The sequence below is a fragment of the Eucalyptus grandis genome, chromosome 1, assembly GCF_016545825.1.
Source record: "Eucalyptus grandis isolate ANBG69807.140 chromosome 1, ASM1654582v1, whole genome shotgun sequence".
NCBI lineage: Eukaryota > Viridiplantae > Streptophyta > Magnoliopsida > Myrtales > Myrtaceae > Eucalyptus > Eucalyptus grandis.
The window spans coordinates 10,902,261-10,923,169 of NC_052612.1; the positions used below are offsets into that span (position 1 = coordinate 10,902,261).

The 20,909-nt window shown below is 42.2% G+C and overlaps 5 protein-coding genes across 6 annotated transcripts; 2 read left to right on the plus strand and 3 right to left on the minus strand.

Moving 5' to 3' along the window:
* On the minus strand, window positions 1-2,669 carry LOC104433938 (transmembrane 9 superfamily member 12). 2 transcript variants are annotated; one of them, XM_010046870.3, is made up of 3 exons: window positions 2,538-2,663; window positions 2,284-2,415; window positions 1-2,191 (listed from the first exon to the last, which is right to left on the minus strand). In XM_010046870.3, the coding sequence occupies exon 3, from the start codon at window positions 2,181-2,183 to the stop codon at window positions 258-260; it is 1,926 nt and encodes a 641-aa protein (XP_010045172.2). In that variant the 5' UTR covers window positions 2,184-2,191; window positions 2,284-2,415; window positions 2,538-2,663; the 3' UTR covers window positions 1-257. The 2 variants fall into 2 exon arrangements, with proteins under 2 accessions (XP_010045172.2, XP_010045163.2); XM_010046861.3 differs by lacking the exon at window positions 2,284-2,415 and having other exon boundaries at window positions 2,538-2,669.
* A 2,697-nt stretch (window positions 2,670-5,366) lies between these two features.
* On the plus strand, window positions 5,367-7,605 carry LOC104433931 (protein GRAVITROPIC IN THE LIGHT 1). Its single transcript, XM_010046850.3, has 2 exons — window positions 5,367-5,506; window positions 6,123-7,605. The coding sequence occupies exon 2, from the start codon at window positions 6,152-6,154 to the stop codon at window positions 7,418-7,420; it is 1,269 nt and encodes a 422-aa protein (XP_010045152.2). The 5' UTR covers window positions 5,367-5,506; window positions 6,123-6,151; the 3' UTR covers window positions 7,421-7,605.
* Window positions 7,606-9,349: 1,744 nt separating this feature from the next.
* LOC104433924 (ATPase WRNIP1) lies at window positions 9,350-11,695 on the minus strand. The gene is given in 2 exon segments (XM_010046836.3): window positions 9,350-9,913; window positions 9,916-11,695. Coding segments are annotated over 2 exon segments (1,785 nt in total). The 5' UTR covers window positions 11,447-11,695; the 3' UTR covers window positions 9,350-9,659.
* A 374-nt stretch (window positions 11,696-12,069) lies between these two features.
* LOC104433913 (pollen-specific leucine-rich repeat extensin-like protein 1) lies at window positions 12,070-13,436 on the minus strand. Its single transcript, XM_010046815.3, has 3 exons — window positions 13,269-13,436; window positions 12,493-13,197; window positions 12,070-12,368 (listed from the first exon to the last, which is right to left on the minus strand). The coding sequence occupies exons 1-3, from the start codon at window positions 13,345-13,347 to the stop codon at window positions 12,337-12,339; spliced, it is 816 nt and encodes a 271-aa protein (XP_010045117.2). The 5' UTR covers window positions 13,348-13,436; the 3' UTR covers window positions 12,070-12,336.
* A 3,624-nt stretch (window positions 13,437-17,060) lies between these two features.
* Window positions 17,061-18,123, plus strand: LOC104433905. The gene is made up of 2 exons (XM_010046803.3): window positions 17,061-17,552; window positions 17,715-18,123. Exons 1-2 carry the CDS (start codon window positions 17,145-17,147, stop codon window positions 17,811-17,813), a joined length of 507 nt encoding a protein of 168 aa, XP_010045105.2. The 5' UTR covers window positions 17,061-17,144; the 3' UTR covers window positions 17,814-18,123.
* The last annotated feature ends 2,786 nt before the right edge of the window (window positions 18,124-20,909 follow it).

A 20,909-nucleotide genomic window follows, 5' to 3' on the forward strand; every position in this document is an offset into this window, starting at 1 on the left:
TTAACAATAAAGCTCCGTACTTGATTGTCACATAATACAGAAATGATGGTGGAAATGTGCGCAGTAGATGGCAATACATTACTTGGAAAGATTAATAGGTATTGACAACTGTTCTCATGCTTTATTCATCAGCGAAACATGACAAGGGCAAGGCAATAGATAAAATATAGAAAACTCCTGTACTTGATAGAGGCAACTTCAGTTTCCAACTGCAAGGAGCTCATTCAGAAGATGAAAAATCTAAATAAGATTACTCCTCAGATCTCCGTTGATGAGAAGAGAGCTTTCACAAAGTAGAACGAAGCAAGGAAACCAATGCTACCAGTTGATAGCAGGGCCGCTATTGCCATGATGAGCGAGTAACCAACATAAACTATGACTGATGGGGTCCCACTCAACCCGTCCAGGCTAATAACCAAGTAATTGATGCAGTACATGAACACATAGATGGAAAACAAACCGGAAGCACAGAAAGACTTCCACCACCATTTCCAGTCCTCAGCTTGTAGATTGCGATAAGTAATGATCAAGGAAGTTTCAGCACAGACAACAACAAGGGACAGAAGACAGAGGCAGAGGGTCCCTGACACGCTGTAGAACCTACCAAGCCATAAGCTACTTAGAAAGAAGAAGAGTTCGATAAATAGTGTACCAAAGGGGATTGTCCCAGCACCGAAAACTAAGAGCCATGAGGGGAGTGTCCTAGCAGGGATTTCCCTAGGAACGTGATTGGTTTTTACAGGATATTGGATAGCCTCAGCCCAGGTCGCTAGGAATCCTCCCAAGAGGGTGACTGGTGCTGAAATGCAGAACCAGAGCAATAAAACGGTGATGTACATGGAGATGGAGATAGCAGCAGTGCTTCGGTTGACCCACATTACGAGGTTGAGCACTGCGTGTATGGTTACGATGATTCCTGGAAAGAGAAGCGCTATCAACCATGACACTGACTTCCAACCATAGGCACTTCCTTTCAGTGTTCTCCACAGACGCGTGCCAACATACCCGCCAACCGTTCCCGAAAAAGTGTAGACCCTTATTATCAACGTCAGTATCATTCCTCGAGCACTGGGAGGTACTAAGCCGAACGCAGCAATGGTTGCAGTCACGAATATGGTCAGTGTGATTTGGACCCCAGTGCCAACCATCACACTGAGAAGCTTAGAGTGATTCGTCTCTCTGAATGCATCGCCAGCAAGAAGCTTCCAACCCAAAGGCTCCTCATCAGTCTGTGCTTCGGCCTGCTTATCGAGTCCCTGGCGTTTTGCGAGTTCCCTAGATATTGTCTTCAGGAATATCACGAACACAATACCAGTTAAGATAAGGATCGTTATCAGAGAAATGAGTACTGAGAACCAATGGAATTGGGAATCTCCCTCCTTCGAATAAGTGTCCCAACGGGATTGCCACGTGATATCGCTCTTCACAAACTGAACCTCATAAGTGAAGGATAAACTCTCATTCTCCCTCACAACCTGCGATGTCTCGAGATCGAGGGGATATTCCATTGAATCTATGTTGTCGTACATTTTAAGCCTTCTCATGTTTTCCGGGTCGTGCTTAACACTGCAAGGATCCACCCTAAAGCCCACAATCTCGAACGGACCATTGGATGGCGCATCAAAATCCATTATGTCGTAGCCCTGGTAACTGCGGTCTCGATGCTCGTTCACCAAGACCGTGAACTTGAGATGATTAATGATGTAAGCATCATCGCTGTTTGGTACTTTATACCCGATTGGGAAGCCGGTCCATTGAATGTTAATCCCATCATAGCTGGCATACCTTACTACTGGCAAATCATCGATCATCATGTTCACTTGGTACAAATCGCGAATCTGTTGCTTCAAGAGCCCTGCCTCGTGCTTGCTCAGGGGGTCAGTGGTGCAGAGGTAGACAGACTCGTTGACATACCCTCGGAACCGGTATAGTGAGGAGACGATTTGTTCTCCCATGAGAGCGGTGCCAACATTGCCGGCACTTTCTTGGATCCCCCCTTCGGGCTTGCAGTATGGGAGACTATAGTAGCTGAAGGGAAGCAAAGTCTCGATGGAGGTCAAGGAATTAACTTTGGCAGATATGTAGTCATTATAGGTGTACGTGTGCATGTAGCTTCCGCCCAAAGAATACCAAATTGAAGAGAGAGCAAAGAAAACCCAACTCCTGATCGCAGAGCTTGTCATCTTGATATCTGCAAGAGAATCGGTTGAATGGTTGTGAGTAGACAGCTAAATCAGGCAACTAACCTCAAGTTCAAATGATAATTGCTTTGAAATATCCTACATGAAACTCACGAACTGCCACTCGAGACGATACTCAAATCATCAATGAAATTTTTTTGGATCTTTCATGGCATCACAGCACGAAAAACATCCTTAATCAGCATGAGGCTATAGAGAAGCAGATCCTTTAATTCTATTATCAATGAAAGATTATAAAGCATCAGAATTCCACCATGAAAACCAAATTGCTTGATTTCTATTCGGACAAAGCAAGAAAACATAGAGTAAATGAAGATCAAATGACACGGAATTTACCTTGCAAATGATGAAAGTGAAGCGCTCTCGTTCTCGTTTCTCTTTATTTATGCGATGATTAATGAAATCAATAGATTCATTTTCAGAAGAGGGAAAATTGAGAAGTTGTTTATATTTAATGAAAACGGACTCAAGTCAATTTCTGGGGAGAAACTTGGTTTTATATAAGGACAAACGTAAATTGACCGCAACTCGATAGGATACTCTATGTCAACGCTAACGACAAGAGTCATTGATTGTTGGACTGAGTGGTTGGAGGTATTGTACAAGAGTGAAATGAACGATAGGAATGTAGGATTTCAGATACAATTTCCGTTTTCTTTACTGGGGCAACCTCTTATAGACAAAATTGAGGAAAAATGATTATTCTTCCCACCGAACACCCTTATAATTTGTGGGTTATTGTGGGTTATTTGTGGGTTATGACAAAATCAACTAACTGCAATAAGAAAATATAAAATAAAATGAAGATTTAACCCAGTCAACCAAGGGATGCTCAGCTCCTTTTTAAGAGTGAGGGCTCGCGCAGAACAGAGGAGAAAGAAAAGGGAGAAAAGAAAGAGAGAGGGAGGAAAGAATGAAGAAGAAGGAAGGAAGGAAGAAAAGGGTACTCGACACATGCGCCTCACCAAGCTGGAATTATTACATATCACAATTCCTGGTAAGTGTTCGCGCCCCTTATTTTCCTAATCGGATTAGTTTTCGAAGTTAGGGTACAAATTCAAGATTTAATTGATTTTGAGTTTCGAGGTTCGATTAAGGAGTCGTCAAGCTGTGTATATATATGAAAATGATAGTTTAGGATGTCGTGAAGTTTAGAATTTTATGAAACTTGATTTAAGTTTACGGTTTGCTTGAAACAAATTTTGAAATTTTCCACACGTGACGAACGCGTGTGCATCTAGGAACTTCGGGGCTATATTTCGTCAGTTTGCAGCTTCATTTTGGGTCAACTGACTTGGGATTCTTATAGTATGTTAAAATGGCTTTCTATCTACTGTAAGTACATTTGAAATGGGATTTACTGTAGAGAGTCATGGTGTGACCAAGTTTCGCACTCAAGTTTCGCATTGCGAATGGCTTGAATAATCAGTTTGTGTATGTAATTTGTTCACATTAGAATTGTTTTGTTAACATTTAGACATAGTATAGCCATCTTATAGTTGAGGTAGCAAGTTACTCAATTTTAATGTTGTTTCTCGCTTATTCGATAGAATCGCGAGTTCAATGATTCGAGTAATATTTATTGTTTAGTGGTAGACATTCCAAGGTGAGTGGTACTATTCTTTTCTATGAATTTGTAAACTTATGTCTTGAAAGTGATAAAAATTTGAGTATTGCACGAGTTATTAAAGCATATTTTTTGCATAAAAGTATGGATCAGGTAATTACTACTTTTTAATATTTGAGAATGGTTTTAAATAAGGTATTGTGAAAATAATATATATGTACAAATTGGTTTATGGAATGCACTCTAGAATGATTTGAGAAAGTTTTGTGAAAGATATTTCGTCATGAATGTGGTTTATGAAAAGAATTCTAAAATGATTTTAGAAATATCTTGCGATGTATTTTGTTTGATGAATGAAGTTTAGAAAGATTGTGTGTAATGTTTTTTGAAATCAATTACTAATACTGATTGTGGATTTGATTGTTGGTATTGGAAGATGTGGATTTGGTGCTTAATATCGATGTGAGTCTATTAAGGGACTTATGGATATATATGTCAAGTTTATGATATCTTTTTGGGTTGAGCCATTGACTTTATAAGTGGAGATCTTGCCATGTGGGGAATTTTAGTGGCCTTATCACCAAGCTTTATGTCGTGACTATTGAGCAAAAGATTAGTTGATGGATGAACCATCGACATGTGATTTTAATGAGATTGATTGATGAACTTGACTATTTATATTTATAATGATTGAAATGAGTATTTTTTTTTTAATTATATAAAGTTTATTGAAATGGAATGACTTGTACATGACTTGATATGTATATTAAAGTGTTGGATTATGAGTTTATGGTATTGCTATATATATATGGTTGCTCGGTTTATTTTATTAAAGAGATACATATCACTCACTAAGTTGTAGTTGCTTATTCCTCTTTTTTCTAAGTTCTCGGTTAACGGTTGATGGAGTGAGAGCATTATCCACAAAGACTTTTTGAAGTTGGACTTTTGGGTTTTAGTTTGAGGCCGGGTCCTTCAAATGAAAGGACGACCCATGTCATCCCTCTTTTCTTCTAGGATTTGAGGTATGACGGTTTATAATTGTAACCCACCTGTCAAAAGGATAGCTAGAGGAAAATATGGCCCAAGCAAGTTCAAGCTTAAGAGAAATGAATTTGACAAAGTAATCACAAATTTATCTCAAAAGGTTGATTAGGGCCTATCCATACTTATTTTGATAACAAAATGACTTCTACGTACTAACAAATGGCTCACTCAAAGCAATTAATCAAACCTAAATATGATGCGGAATTCACACATGAACACAAAACCCCAAAATCTCTCTTCAACAAAACCATTGCTTCAAATCAACCCCCATCAGACTCACGACTCTACAACGCTAGAATTTATCATTTCCATGGAATCTCAAATTTTCATGACTCAAAAATCGGATTTCATGGCTCGAATTTTACTAGAATTCAAATTTTTGGTTACAATGAACTCTATAATATCTTATTATGATGCCACGAAATTTATTTCCTCATGTCACCTACTTTGTCTTCTTGTTTCCCTAAAAAAATCCATCTCTCTCTCTCTCTCTCTAACAATCAAGAAGATTTGGAGGAGAATTCTTGGGTTAGTATGAAAGCCCAACCTGCTTATTGGGCTCAAAGTCAAGCCTCATCGCCTCTCTCTTTTTTTTGAAGCGGCTGAAAAGAAGGGCACGCCCTTTTGGACTATCCCCGGGTAATAGACGTTCATGGTCTCTCTGCACTGCGTCTTCCTCTCGGCAAGCAAGGTACGCCCCCTTTCTCTCCCTTCCCCTCCTCCTCCGCCCCTCCTCCAATGTCGCAGATCGGCTTGTTCTTGTTTCCCCACGTTCCTCGAGCCTCTGCACGAGCTCGTTGTGGGCGTGTGCTGCCTGATTGCGCCGTTTTCCGCTTGGTTTGGGCTTGATTTCGTTGTGGTAGCTTCGTTTTCAGATCAGGGAGAGTTAAGGGAAAAAAGACAAGTGTGTGTCTGACATTTCTGGTCTAATGATGTTTTGGGACTCGCCCTTTTCTGGGTTTTTTGTAAGCTCGGTTGCTGTGCTCTGTTTGCCGCATGATGCTGAATTTTTTTGTGGGTCGATGATATTTTCAAGTTGTGATTTTGACCTAGTTGTCAACCTTGACATGGATTGCAAATCTAGAAGCTTGTTTACATAATAGGGCTGCGTAGACTTTTTGAGAGAACTGTGCTTAATGAGGACCAATTTGGAAACTTTATGCAAACAACATGATACAGGCCAACTCATTCACAGTCATTGTGTTTTTCTTACTTGTGGTGATGATGATGATGATGATGATGCAAGAACATATTGATACGTTAGTTAAATTGGTGTCTTTTCTTTTTTTCTTCTTTTTGAATTTAAGCTGTCTGAAGTACTCCACTGGAAGTAGCTATGCTACCCACTGGAGCTCGAGATAATCAACTCCGTGAGAGCAACAGCCAGAAGGTTCATCCTCAACCCATGGACGAGTCCAGGAGTCCGAACCCAGAAGCCATAGAAGCCATCATTTCTAAAATATTCACCAATGTCTCCTCCTTGAAGTCTGCTTACATACAGCTTCAAGCCGCTCATACTCCGTATGATCCAGATAAGATCCAAGCTGCCGATAAACTTGTGGTTTCAGAGCTGAAGAACCTGTCCGAACTCAAGCATTCTTACCGGGAGAACAACCCTAAACCAGTGTGCATCTCGCCTCAGGACTCTCGCTTAGCTGCTGAGATCCAAGAACAGCAGAGCCTTCTGAAGACGTATGAGGTAATGGTCAAGAAGTTCCAGTCGGAAATTCATAATAAGGACTCAGAGCTTAATCTATTGCAGCAGCAAATTGAAGAAGCAGATGTGAAGAAGGCAAAACTTGAAAAGAATCTTAAGCTTAGGGGCTTGTCAAGCAAAGAATCGGATGATTTAGGGCATGAGAATGGATTCTTCCCTGTTGATCTTACCCCTGATCTGTTCATCTCAACTGTTGAAGCCACTTACCAAGCCATTCATGACTTCTCAAAGCCCTTGATCAATATGATGAAAGCGGCTGGTTGGGACCTTGATGCTGCTGCTATTTCCATTGAACCTGACGTTGTTTATGCAAAGCGTGCTCACAAGAAGTATGCATTTGAGTCCCATATATGTCAAAGAATGTTCGGTGCTTTTCAAGAGGAAAGCTTTGGAATAGAGTCGGATACTCTTGCTGTAAATAAAGAAAGCTTTTTCCATCAATTCTTGGCCTTGAAGGAGATGGATCCATTGGACATGTTAGGCCAGAACCCAGACTCGATCTTTGGGAAATTTTGTCGGAGCAAGTATCTTTTGGTTGTTCACCCCAAGATGGAGGCTTCATTCTTTGGGAACTTGGATCAGCGGAATTTTGTAACTGGTGGTGGGCATCCTCGGACTCCATTCTATCAAGTATTTCTAAAACTGGCGAAGTCGATATGGCTTTTGCATAGGCTGGCTTATTCTTTTGATCCTAGCATCAAAGTTTTCCAGGTCAAGAGTGGGAGCGAGTACTCTGAGGTTTATATGGAAAGTGTGGTGAAGAATTGGGTGACGATTGAGGGTGACGAAAAACCTAAGGTTGGTTTGATGGTCATGCCAGGTTTTTTGATTGATGGCGATGTAGTCCAGAGTAAAGTCTACCTCTCGGGTGTGAAGGTTGTTGAGTAGTTGCCAATTGCATGGTTTGTCCATTTTTCTGGGATGTGTATATTTCTGTCTCCACCGTGTGTTGTTTAGGGGTTGTGGTTGCTGTTGTATCTGTGTCCTCTTTAACTGCCAAGTGTAGTTGCAAGTTCAATGAAATCTCTCTTTCTATCTCTTTCTCTTAATGGATGATTGTTACCAGTTCTGCAGGTTTTCACCTATTTTTTAACTTTCCTATCCTCTGGGTCTGATTCGGTCATTCTCATTAGTGTTGGCTCCGGTACTGATTTGAAATGATCATGATGTTTTCTGTGTGTGCAGCTGCAGAATTATCTACATTTATGTGTGCGTCCATGCTTGTCTATCTACTTTTGGTTGGTCTATGTCAAACTTGGAAATGTTCAATCGTTTACATCCTGCATGTCGCCATTTGATCTCATTATGCTTGAAGGCATGGAGAATTTGGCTGGCCTTTGGTGTCTTCCCTACTACGTAGAAGCAGAAATAATTAAACGTCCTTGTCTCACAGATTGCACGGGGCAACAGCTTCATTCTAGGGTCTCTTTGTTTGATGCTGGTAGGAAATTTAGGTGGTTGTGATGCATTCATCATAAAATTAGTTATATTCCAAGGTAATGAAGATTAGGATGATGGTTGGATTTTTAGTTTGTGCATTCCTTTAATCAGGATATACTCTGGATGATACAAGTAGATACTTTTGTCAAGTTGTACCGCCTGTCTTGCAAGTTGCGATTTTCCCTTTTGACTGTTTGACTTGTTCGGGAGCTTATACCGAAGGCGCCAGAGGATCCTCAATCAGCACTCTTGATATAACAATTTTCAGTAGTTCTGTTGTTATTGACCAAATAGTTTGGTATCTCAAACTCCGGAATTCCATGAAATGGCGCAATTGTCTTTGCTCTTGGCTGGTCGGCCATTCTTCTTTAAGACCTTGAAGATGCCGGTTCAGTTCGTATTCAAGTTTTAGAACATGCATCAATGTTTTTGAGTTGGCTTGCATAAGATCTGGATGGAATGGATGACAAAGGAATGATTCTGGGATTTTTCTTGATTCCTCGGAAAGGGTGATCAAACCACAATTGATGTCATCAATGACAAACAAATCTTTTTGCTGGTCTTTCTATGGTGCTGCATCCCCAAGACATGGATTGTGGTTTTGTGGTCTGTCAAATTACTAGGAACAAAGGACAATTATTGTCAAACATGTTATCACAATCGAATCAGCTTGTAAGTCAAACATGCTTTGATTATGCTTAACAAGAAATGATAACGCAGGACAAACAAATTAATCAATCTTATTAGGGGGAGTGCAAAGAGGGAAAACTAGAAGTTTCCTAAAGGGATCTTTGGGGGAGACTTCTACTTGAAGGATGTTATAATTGAAAGATCTTTGAAGGTAGGTAGTGAGATTAGTACATGGCTTCTAACGGAAGTAAGTGACTTCAAGCGATGCCCTTCTCTTATGGAACTGTCGATATTATTAATTTAATGGCAGGGTAGCTCGGAGCAATTGTCCTGACTGAGAACCTTGGACCATATATATGGTTAACTGTGCAAAATACAATTACTAACGTATGAGGACAACTACTAAAATAAAAGATCAAATCCATCACGAAAATAACCTGAAAGACAAGATGCAGCAATTCTTCATGACTTGTGCTGATTGTTACCTAATGATCTGAAGACTATGAGGTTAATGATGAAATCAAACAGCACAAAAATCCGCCGCTTGAATGGATGAAGGTTCTATCAAGCGTGCAGAGACCCTCATGATTCAAAACTCAAGAATTCCAATGCTATGCTTCAATTGCTTCTTGTTTCAGCATCAACATTATCTGAAGCCAATAGTCACCTCAAACACTGAGGATGCATCTGTCTTGTTTCGGCAAACAATAAACATCAGGTGCAAGACAATCTCTTGGTGCCAGAGCATGAGAAGATAAATGTCTCAGTTGTCAAACTGTCTTAAAAGGAGTAGGATAGTACTAGTATATGAGCACAAACTGTAGTTGGGAAAGAGTCCGCACATTCAGCATCCTACTTCGTAAATTTCTAATTACAGTCTTAAGATACTTAACAGTGCTTTTATCAACCTACTCCAAAACAAACAACGCAATTATAAACGCGATGGCAAAAGAGGCTATGAACTTGTTCGACCACACAATTTAGGAATTAATAAAAGTGACTAACGAGCAAAATTTACAGTTCCAAAAAGACTGCTCAGCGGGAGCTTAAGAGCTCCTCATTTCTCATGTGTATTAGTACTTGGCCAGTCCAGGAATTTGTACCCTTGAAGTGAGGGTGGCAAGTAGCTTTGCGCTGCCTGAGGATCATCAGGAGTATATATGTAGCCTTTCCCATATCCGATTTCCTTCATCAGCTTGGTAGGCGCATTTCTCAGATGCAGCGGGACTCCCTCGTTTTGCCCCACAGATTCTCTCACTGCCTTCTGTGCAGCTCCCATTGCTCGATAAACAGCAATTGATTTCGGAGCAAAGCCAAGTAGGCGACGCACTGTGCAAGAATCACGTTGCATTCTGGCATCCCTATGAAATGGCAAGCTTGGTAACAAGAAACGGCCTGATTAAGAGCCAATGGGTCGGCCAAACCAACATCCTCGCTTGCAAACCTGATCAGTCGCCGGGCAATGTAAAGAGGCTGTTCGCCCCCTTCCAGCATTCTCGCCAACCAGTAGATGGCAGCATTCGCATCACTTCCCCTCATAGACTTGTGGAGTGCACTAATTAGATTGTAATGCTCATCTCCAGCTTTATCGTAAGCTAGGTGCTTACACTGGAGTGCCTCCTTCACATCATCCAGCGTAACGATTGCCGCAGTTGGACCAATCCCATTTTCCACATCTGCCAACAAATTGCCATCAGAGCTTTCGCTCCCGCCCTTCAATTTCAGCTGCTGCTTGGACACCCGTGTAGCAGCAGTTATGGCCGAAATCTCCAAGGCATTCAGTGCCACCCTGGCATCACCATCACAATTAGTGGACAGAAACTCGACTGCATCCTCCTTCGCCTCGACATTCATATCAACACTCCTCGCTAACCCCTTCTCTGAATCGCCTATCGCCCGCTCAAGGAGCGACACTATGTGATGGGGCTTCAGAGGGTTGAGTGTGAGGACCCTGCAGCGCGACAACAAGGGCGTGATCAAATGGAAAGACGGGTTCTCCGTGGTGGCCCCCATGAACACGATGCTCCCATCTTCGATCACGGGCAAGAACGAGTCCTGCTGCGACTTGTTGAACCTATGAACCTCGTCCACAAACAGCACAGTCCTCCTATTACCCTTGACCCTCGCCTTCCTCGCCTCCTCCACCGCGTCCCTCACTTCCTTAACCCCACAAGTCACAGCAGACAGAGAAGTGAATCTATACACCGACCCCCTCGAAGAGGAATTCGTAATGGCCTTAGCTATGGAGGTCTTGCCGGTACCTGGAGGACCCCAGAGCACGATCGAGGGCAGGCGATCGGCCGCGATCGCCGAGCGCAGGAGCGAGCTCCCGCCCAGCAAATGCTCCTGCCCGACGACGTCGTCGACGGTCCGGGGCCGCATCCGCTCCGCCAAGGGTTGGTGCGGCGGCGAGCCCTTCCTCTCCGGCGCCCCTCTGGGAACAGCGGGTTGCGGGTGCTGCGGCAAAAGGAGCCTGGGACGCTTGGAATCGGGGGGAGTCGAGGTCGGGGAGCCGTCGTCCCGCGGCCGCGCCTCGGCCCGGGGCGGCGGTGGAGGAGGCGGAGGAGAAGGGGGCGAAGGATTGTTGGAGGAGGGCTTGGAGTTGAAGTGGAAGAACCGGTCGAGCTTGGGCTGAAACGGGGGCGGGCTGGGGCTGGGATTGGGGCCGCCGCCGGCGCTAGCGCTAGGGTTAGGGCTGGCGGCGTCCGGAGAGGACGAGGACGGCGGCCGCCGGGCGAGGATCCACTCGGTGGCGTGGAGGGTGGAATTGCCGCCGGTGGCGGCGAGGGCTTCGGCGGCCAGCTCGCTGGAGAAGCCCATGCTCAGGAGCTGCTGCATCTCCATTTTTCCGATCGTGGGTTTGTCTCAGTTCGAGCTGCGCAGCCGGAGGAGGAGAAGGCGGCGTCGAAGGAGAAGATGGAGAGACTGCGGTGAAGATGCGGCGGCGGCGGCGACGGCGGTTCGCGACGGCATTGGAGACGTCGGAAATGGAGTTAAGGAAGAAGAAAGTAGGAGCCCGAAAAGCAGGAATTGATAAAGGCGGGAGTTGTGCCGGTAAAAATTCACGTCTGCCCCTCCATCTCCCGCTTATTGAAGTTTCGACCAAATTCTTGCTCGAACTATATTAGGTTTTTTCTTTCTCCCAAAAGATAAAATTTTGTACATTGATGTGATATTGCCGATCAATCATTTTACTTGAGTGATGGGCATTACACCAATTTTATATTTGAATTTCGAAAACCTTCTTAGTTATTAGTAATTTACTTTTTTAGTATAATCATCACATGATATGTTTGATACACAAAATACTTTTCTTAATTCATTTGAAACACTTCAAACTCATTAATTCTCGAATCACTCAGTTCTGAGCTCCTATACTCGCAATAAGAGAAATGATGTGCGCATGAGGATGGAATTAGGTTGCAATTCATTGTGCAATGTATGAGGATGGCTTTATATCATACTGGTGACAAATGAAAATGAAATCACCATAGAGTATATTTTCCAAAGATGTGGATTTCTTACATTATTAAAAGAGTTTCTGATATATTATGTCCCAACTTATGTATAAACCCCGTTTCTAATTACATGTAAACCATGTCTATGCGTAATTCCAAACAAAGCCATATGTAACTAATTACAAAACTCTGTGGCAAGACTCAAGAGCACATTGCACACTACTGGAGAGTAGGACTGAGCTTTATATATTCCAAGGCCTTCAGCAGGAAAGGATTTCAGGTATAATCAAAGTGACATCCATTGTAACCTGGCACAAAAACAATGTGTATGAAGCATGAGACAAAGAGAAGACCTAGATCTTGGACATTATCTCATACTCATGTTTAGGTTTGTGTTAGAAATATAGCAGATGGTAACGATAATGCACTTACTTGGATCCACAGTGACCAGCATTGCCGTCCCCCCGAAGTCGCACGTCCCTCCAGCCTCCTTCCTTTTCTGCCAGTAGCTGTTGAAGGCGTAGGAGGCGTGCGCTAGTAGCGTATCCGGCTGGTAACAGACGCCATTGGGTTGGATGGGCTTGCAGTTGGCCCCTGCCCCACACGCGTAGTCCATGGCCACTTGGATTATTGAGTCGGGCACGGTCGGCTTCGCCACACACCAGACGGCGTAGATGTGGGCCTTCGGCGGCGCCGGCGGGTGCCCGACAGGGGGCGAGTAGAGGGGTGGGCTGAGGGCGAGCTTGGGCGGGTTGGGGGCGAGCTTGGGCGAGCTGGGGGCGAGCTTGGGGGAGCAGGGCCTGAGACTTCCCGGCGGGCTGTAACCGAACTCTGTTGGGCTTGGGCTAGGCTTATGCTTTGGTGGGCTAGGCGTTTTGGCAGGCACACTAGGCGGTGGAGTAATAGAACCATACGGAGGAGTAGTGATACGGTAAGGTGGCGTAGGAATTGGTGCCATTGAATCCAGAGGCGGTAGAGCGAAATGAGGCACTGTGATATACGGATGGGAATTGGGAGAGTTCAATGGAGCACCGACGTCCGTTTCACATGATATTTCCAGCTCCTCCATTGGTTGAATTCCCGAATCCTCAGGGATCTCGCCACCTTGGAGTGTCGACATACCGAACGATCTTGCTTCTGCAAGAACACGCGAAAAAAATCGTCATATGAGCAATACTAGCGGGAGGGGAGGGCACGGACATAATTACCGCATAAAGTGAAGCCGGTACCGGCCATCACGACGATGCAGGCGACCAAGATGCTCGACCGGAGGCCTCCGAACGCCATTATGCGAAAATGCAGCCGTGTACTCAAAGCCAGGACTGAGTTGCTACTTGTGATTCCAGTTGGTTTCTCGTGTGAATAGATGCGATGAAGCAAGTGTATAAATACAGGACTTTAAACGGGAGGAGGAGCAGTATCGTTCCTTTTGTCGCTTGCTTTTTCACGTGAATTCCGGGACACATTACAGGTGGGGAGACATAAGCTTTTAGTGCGAAATAGGAGTGATTCTAGGATTGTTCTAGCGTGGGTTGTTTTTGTTGCCTTTTCCTCTTTGTTCCTACATGGAATATGTGCTTTGCTTGATGGTCGAGGAAATCAGGACACCGGTTTTCTATGTACTTTCTTATTTTGCTTGGTTTTCACTCCTCTCTCTCTCTCTCTCTCTCTCTCTCTCTCTCTCTCTGTGTTTGTAATTTGCGTAGGATAAAACTGAACTCCAGGCTTAGCTTCTAGTGCAAAACAAGGTGGTTCCTAACAAAGGAAGTACTAACTTAGTTGGTTGGCTTAGCTAGTAAAATTCGAATCTCTGCACACCGTGCCCAGCAATTCTTTTTGGTAGGTGATATGTAATTCCACTTTAAGACCTTCTAGGTCTCTAGTACGCCCTGACCTGACGTGGGGTAACATTCTCTCCTCCTGAACTTAAAAGAAAGAAAAGCATCGGTTTGGATAGCAAGAAGTTTGCTCTTCTCCTTATGATCTTGAGTTCAGGTGTTATTGAGTATCCTGAATACATCAGATTGATATGGGGAAGTGCACTTTCGAGATTGCCCGAGAAGAAGGGAAATAGTTGAGCTTCTTTAAAATTGGCTCGGATGCCACATAATCGGTATATGAAGAAAAAAGTTATTAGCTTAGTGGTAAATGGCTCATTGTTCTTCCACAAGGTCATAAGTTCAATTTCAAACTTTTGAATAGATCATGCAACATTACCTAACTACAGCATATCTCGTGTGGAGAGATTTTTTGACTACCAATATCTTTGTGGAGTTGTAATGACGAATTCTATGACCTTGAACCTTCAAATCACAACTGATGCTATGTAGTTGTGACTCAAATCAAATATTTCATAATGAGTACAAGACCCTTATATTAATATCCGGAAGGGCTCGCTAGCACTAATTTGTCCTCCCCACCTTTCTCGCTATATAAAAAAGGGGGAAATTACACAAAACACCTCGAATTATGGGATGGTATGCACTTGTCATAAACTTTCTAGTGTTACGCATTACCCCATGAACTTTCATTCTTTACGGTTGATAACATTCCGTTATATTTTCTGTCAACATGTGAAATGCACATGACTTTTATGGAGTAGAAATTAACTTCATTCTCATTTTTTTAGGAAATTGATCTTTTACACTTAATATCTATAAAAAGAAAAAGAACAAAGAAAATGTAGAAAAATAAATTAACTACAAATTTAATTTTTGAAAATTAAGTATGAATGATAATATTACAAAATAGAATAAATTTTGATCAAAATATCAATAGAGCTAATAAGATATTTAGGTAAAGGAACACAATAAGTAAAATAAACAAAGGCTTCAATAACACGAAGGTCAAATTATAAAAATTGGTTACTCATCAAATATATCTAAATGGTCAATTGATGAAAATACTAACATCTAAAAATATCACCTTGAATTTCAGTTAATCGTTTCTCTTTATGAGGTGAGGACAGAATTTCCTTCTACAATATGTTTAAAATTTTTTAATCTATCAGTTTTATATTAATAAACTCTTTTAATATACATAATGAGTAACCAATTCTTGTAATTTGACAATTTTTTGTTATTGAGGCCTTTCGCTGTTTTACTTAATTTGTGTTTATTCTTTATCTAAAAACATCTCAATTAGTTCTATTAAAGTGGCTCTAATTATTGCTTCTTCTTCTTTTTTTTTTTGTGAAAGCTCTAATTATTGTTTAAAACTATTACTGAAACTTATTTTATATTATTAAAATTTTAGTTACTTTATTTTTCTCCAGTTTTGTATTTTTTTTTTTGTTACAACAATTAGAGATAAAAAAAGAGATTTCCTTCAAAATGGGATGAAAATTACTCCTTAAAAGTCACGTGTTTTACATATTTTAACTAGAGAGATAATGGATAGTAACAGTCGAAAGAAGATGAAAAATTTTAGGGACTTTGTGTAACAGTTGAGAGTTCAAGGGCAAAATATCTACCATCCCAAAGTTTAGTCCCATGGTATGCACAACAAATTTTCCATAGGGTTTACGTATATTTGGTCATTTACCACCATGGAGTCGAGCAACCAAGTACAACGTAAGATACTAAGCAAGTGTGTTCCACCACATCACGACCATAGGGGCAATAAGTCCTAAACTTTTTTCCAAGATGTAGTCAAGTACTTTTGATCACTAGAACCGAAAACCAGGCATGTGTCGTTGGAATTTTTTTTTTTTTTTTTTGACAACTTTGCTGGATATGAATCGTTTGATTTCATTTTTTTTTTTATAAATGACTCACTAAAAATTGGGAATTTAATTACATTAGATTTATACCATTTTGTATTTAAGCACATTTGCTTTTCTAGATCTTTTTATTGATATTGTTGAACCATAGGATCATAGTCAATCATCGATTTTATATCCGGAGTGATAGAATAGAAAAAACAACAATTTATGACCAATTACAAGATCATACAAGCACATGAGTCACTTATCTTTCACAAAATCACAAGTTCGAGTTATATTATTAGCAAATCTCGATTACCTTATATGTTAAGCATTTGCTACCTCATATGAAGAAATTCTCGATTCTTGGCACAATGATGAAATTGTGATGATAGAGTGATTATAATTGGGATCAAATTTTTGCGTCAGCTATGGGACGAGACCCCCATGAAATGACCAAAGAAGTTGACTGCAGACTGATCACGACGACTCTTCACCATCAACATCCACGTGCTTCGTTAGGCCAGCTTAAAATCCACGATCACATTGAAAACCAAGGGACTAAAGAAGGCTCTTGCATAACGAGTCGATTGCTAACTTGTAACGAGCACTCCCCATAAAACCCACGAAAAAAGGGGGTCGTAGACCAAAATTCCTAAATCATTGGCCCAAAGTACAATTAAATCTTAATAAGTTCGAAAAGTGCCACCAAGTCTTCAATAACTTATTACTGGTGCAATTGCAAAAACTCAATGCGAAATTAAAATTGCACTAGATTTAGAACATTTAGTATTACTACTGTCAAAGATCTCAAATTCATACACTTATGATAAATTTAATCCAAATTAATTTTTAAATTACCAAAAATCCAGACCGATATTTACTCTCCGTTAACGTCTGTGATATTATTGAGCTGGAAATTATATCAATTTGTGACAAGTTAATTAAAAGTGTACTTTTTTTAAGTCTTTAGTGATCTAAAAATTAGTTCGGGTAAATTGGTTATAAGTATACTGATTTAGAAATTTTTCTTTAGATCCAATAATTAATTTGGGATAAATTTATTATATAGGAATTAATTTGAGTTTTTATTTAGTATTAACCCTTCAGAATTTAATTGAACTTTCTCAACTGTTTCGATTTGGCTGTACTTGAGGCCAACGGTTTCATAATGTTATTTTCAAAAAAGAGACAAAGAAAATATGGGGATTTGACGTTCACGTGCGTGCTGCGACTCTCGTGCCTCCTTCACCCATATCCAACGGTAACTTTTCCCCCCTCTTTCTCTCTCTACAAAACCAGAGCAAAGTCCCCCGATCGCTCAACGGCCGGAAAACAAGCGATCCGCAAATTTGCCGCCGAGGAAGAACGACACGACTCCATGAACAACGGAGGCGGCGGCGACGCCGACGAAGACGAGACCCTCGGCCTCTTGCCCGACGCCTGCAAGGTGGTGGAGTACCTGGTGCCGGCGATGTCGCGGGACCTCCTCCACAAGTTCCCGGACGGCTCCTCCCTGGGCTTCGACTACTCGCAGAGCTCCATCTGGTCCCCGCTCCTCCCCCGCTCCCACTTCCCCGTCGACTCCGGCTGCTTCGCCACCCCGAGGAAGCTCTGCTTCGGGTTCGGTCCCGAGAGGACGGCGACCGCGAGGAGGAAGAAGCAGAAGCAGAAGAAGAAGAAGATCATCGATCTCTCGGTGAGCGGCAAGAAGAAGAAGAGGCCGGCGAAGGTCTCCGGTTCGTCGATGACTCCGTCGAACGTCGCCTGCGCGCCCTTCGCCAGAAAGGTACTACCACTATCCGATTCTCTCCCTGTTCTTGTCGATTTCTTTTTTCGGAAATTCGTTCTGTTTAATGAAAATCTAAGCTTGAATCATGCGATTTATCGAATTTTGTATTCAGAATTTTCCAGTTTTATTAGGGTTCGTCTGGTTTTGGGATTTTTTCAGGGTTGGGATAAGGTGCTGAAGGCGGCAACCAAGCATTTCAAGAAGACGAAGAGAGATCCCACGGCTCATGTGAAGCTCTCCAATTACTTGAAAGACTGAGAATTTCTTCATTTTTCTTGGAGGATTTTGCTGCTGTTGATTTGTCATGTTCTTTTCGGCTTCGAATGACCACGAAATTCGATGATTCTGAAACTTCTGTTGGAAACGAAATTCGCGACATTCGCGAAATTTCCAGGGAGACGGTTCTTGTAACGTTACATAGTTCTCCGATAATATGTAGATCTCTGTTCTTTCGTTGGGGCTAACCTTTCGCGAACACGTGAAATTTCTTTGCTGTCATTATAATTACTCGTTGCTAATTAGAAGGAAAGATTGATGATGAACATAGAGGGACTTGAAGAGACCTAAACATTGCACTTGCGCGTACATTTTGTTCAATTATGTCGTCGTCACATTGTTTAATTTACTTGCACTTCAGATTGGTTCAGTCTGTCATTGCATTGCCCTAACCCCAAAGCTCGAAAATACGACCCCAAGGACTTTGTGAGCGCGTTGGGGCGTGCATTCGTGCATTTGGGCTGCGTTTCACGCTTTACTAACTAAGGATTGCATGAAACTTGATTTGATTGAGAAGGTGAAGTCGGAATCTTTGATGGGAACCATTGAAATCTAGAGTTGGCCTCGCACTGATGTGTGGAGTTCGGTGGGAAATTCGAGTTATTTATGTGTGGAGTTTGATGGCTATGGAAAATGAAGTAGATGTTCGACAAGTACTATAGAAGCATCGATGAAACAAACTCGATGATGTTGACAGCAGTAGTACTAGATCCTCTGCTCAAGTTGAAGTTTTCGAAGTTCTGCTGTGAACGCATTTTGGGTTGAGTTGGCTTCTCGAGTTTTATCATGATGATGTGTTGCAAACGCAAACCTTTTAGCCCTATGTTTCTGATGATATTCACCCATTTCATTTGTTGCTGAGAGGGGCATAAAAAGGAGATTAAAACCGAGTTAGATCTGTATCTTGAGTAGCAATGTGAAGATTACGAAGATGAGTTTGATATCTTGACATGGAGGAAGAATAATAAATCAAGATATAAGGTACTCTCCCGCATGGCGAGACATAATCTTGGCAATTCCAGCATCTGCACTTGCTTCTGGTGCAGCTTTCAGCTCGCCAGGACGTTTCCTTGATCGGTTTTGTAGTTTCTCATTTCAGAGGTTGCAGGCTCTCTCAATTTGCGCAAGAGATTGGTGAAGACCCAGTAACGGCCCCAGCTTGTGTCGAAGAGAGCCTTGAGAATGCTGAGAAACATGAATCAGCATATTGGTCTTCTTTGCTTGTCAATTGTGGCAGAGATTGTTCGCCTCACTGAAGAAGGAATCCTGTCAGGGGGTTGTTTAAAAGAAGCAGCAACTTTTCTAGTAGCATACTCGTGGAAAGCTTTTGAAAGATCGATGAAGTCGGAATTGATTAGGATCTCTAATGGAGGTTCTTTCATTTGATATGTATATTCTCTCATCTGCAGACACTGCATCACGTTGAAAAAAGAAAAACCAGCACTAGCACAGCTTCGGCGGAGTACTCGCCAGACGACCGCACTACTAGAATCACTGAGAATTCATCGTCCGCTACCGACCCTGTTATTTGTTTTCGTCATCGGTCAAAATCCTTTGCTACTCTCCTTCATATGTAGATTGGGATCTTGCTTAAAAAGTCCACTAGAATGAAATGCAGTGTCAACATCGTCCATCGTTTGAGAGTTCATAGAAAATGAGAATCTGGTTTTCTGAGAGAGAATTACAAAAAAAATCATAAACCTATTGTAATTATGCCAATTCAGTCATAAACCTTTTTTTTTTTTTTTGCCAATTTAATCCTAAACATTTTTATAATTGTGCTAATTCAGTCCATCCGGCCAAAATTGGCGGCTGGCACTAATGTGGACGCTGGGTGAAGACAGCTAGTGATGAACAATTTTTTAATAATTTTAATTTTTTTTTAATTTTTTTTTTACTTTCTTCTTCCTCTGGCTGGCGAGGCTCATTCCTGCTAGCCACTGGTGAAGGCGAGCCTCACCCAGCGATGGTGAGGCTGCTGTCACCTAGCCAAGGCGAGGCTTGGCCTCGCCCAACCATGACGAGGTCGAGCCTCGCCGGATCTACCGACGGTGACCTCGCCGTCGCCGGGCAAGGCTCGCTTTCACCAATGGTCGGCGGGGGTGAGCCTCGCCAAATTTGGCTACGGCCTCGCCGGTCGCCGGCAAGGCCGCTGTCGCCGATCTCGGCGAGGCTCGACTCGGCCATGGCCGGGTGAGGCTCGCCCCCACCGCCCATTGGCAAAGGCAAGCCTTGCCTAGCGATGGCGAGGCCGCCGTCCTCAAATTTGGCGAGGCCGAGCCTCGCCTTGGCTGGGCGACGGTTGCCTCACCATCGATGGATGAGGCTCACCTTCACTAGTGGCCGGTGGGGGGGAGCCTTGCCAGTGGCCAGCGAGGTTGACCTCGCCGAGCCTCGCCTCGGTAGGCGTTGGCTAGCCAGAGGAAGAAGAAGGTAAAAAAATCAATAACAAAATTAAAAAATTCGTAAAAAAATTATTAAAAATTGTTCGCCGGCAAGCTATCTCCAGCTGGTGTCCACGTCAGCACCAACCAGCCAATTTTGGCCAGATAGACTGAATTAGCAAAATTATAAAAATTTTATGACTAAATTGACAAAAGAAAAAGGTTTATGACTGAATTGACATAATTGCAATATGTTTAGGATTTTTTTGGTAATTCTCCCGGTTTTCTAATGTTCATAAGAAATAAGGAGTGCTGCATAGATTTATAAAACAAAAGAACACTTGGGAACAAATACACTGTAAATTCATACGCAAAGTTACAGAAATCGCTCACAATCTTGAACTTTAGAACGTAAAATGACTTAATCCGTGACCAGTTGATGTGACAGATCTCCATTAATGTTTGTTCATTTCAGTACATGGAAGAATCTTTACAAATGACAAAGGTATTTGTATGGTACGCATAAACAAGGCCAGATGACAAGACAAATCACGATCTTTTTAAGGATTTTCACTTTTTTCATGATCTATTTATCCCATAAAAAATATCCACCGTAAAATGTATCTCAACTTTTCAAGGGAAAAAATATTTATCTTGCTTTATATTACCCATTTTTCATATGATACAAGTATTT

Excerpts from the sequence above, each read along its gene's own strand:
- LOC104433938 (XM_010046861.3), bottom strand. The coding sequence starts at position 2,183 with ATGACAAGCTCTGCGATCAGGAGTTGGGTTTTCTTTGCTCTCTCTTCA.
- LOC104433931 (XM_010046850.3), top strand. The coding sequence starts at position 6,152 with ATGCTACCCACTGGAGCTCGAGATAATCAACTCCGTGAGAGCAACAGC.
- LOC104433913 (XM_010046815.3), bottom strand. The coding sequence starts at position 13,347 with ATGGCGTTCGGAGGCCTCCGGTCGAGCATCTTGGTCGCCTGCATCGTC. Across the intron at positions 13,198-13,268 it reads TACCGGCTTCACTTTATGCG|AAGCAAGATCGTTCGGTATG; the intron begins GTAATTATGTCC and ends GTGTTCTTGCAG. Across the intron at positions 12,369-12,492 it reads GCTGGTCACTGTGGATCCAA|GTTACAATGGATGTCACTTT; the intron begins GTAAGTGCATTA and ends TTTTTGTGCCAG.
- LOC104433905 (XM_010046803.3), top strand. The coding sequence starts at position 17,145 with ATGAACAACGGAGGCGGCGGCGACGCCGACGAAGACGAGACCCTCGGC. Across the intron at positions 17,553-17,714 it reads GCGCGCCCTTCGCCAGAAAG|GGTTGGGATAAGGTGCTGAA; the intron begins GTACTACCACTA and ends GGATTTTTTCAG.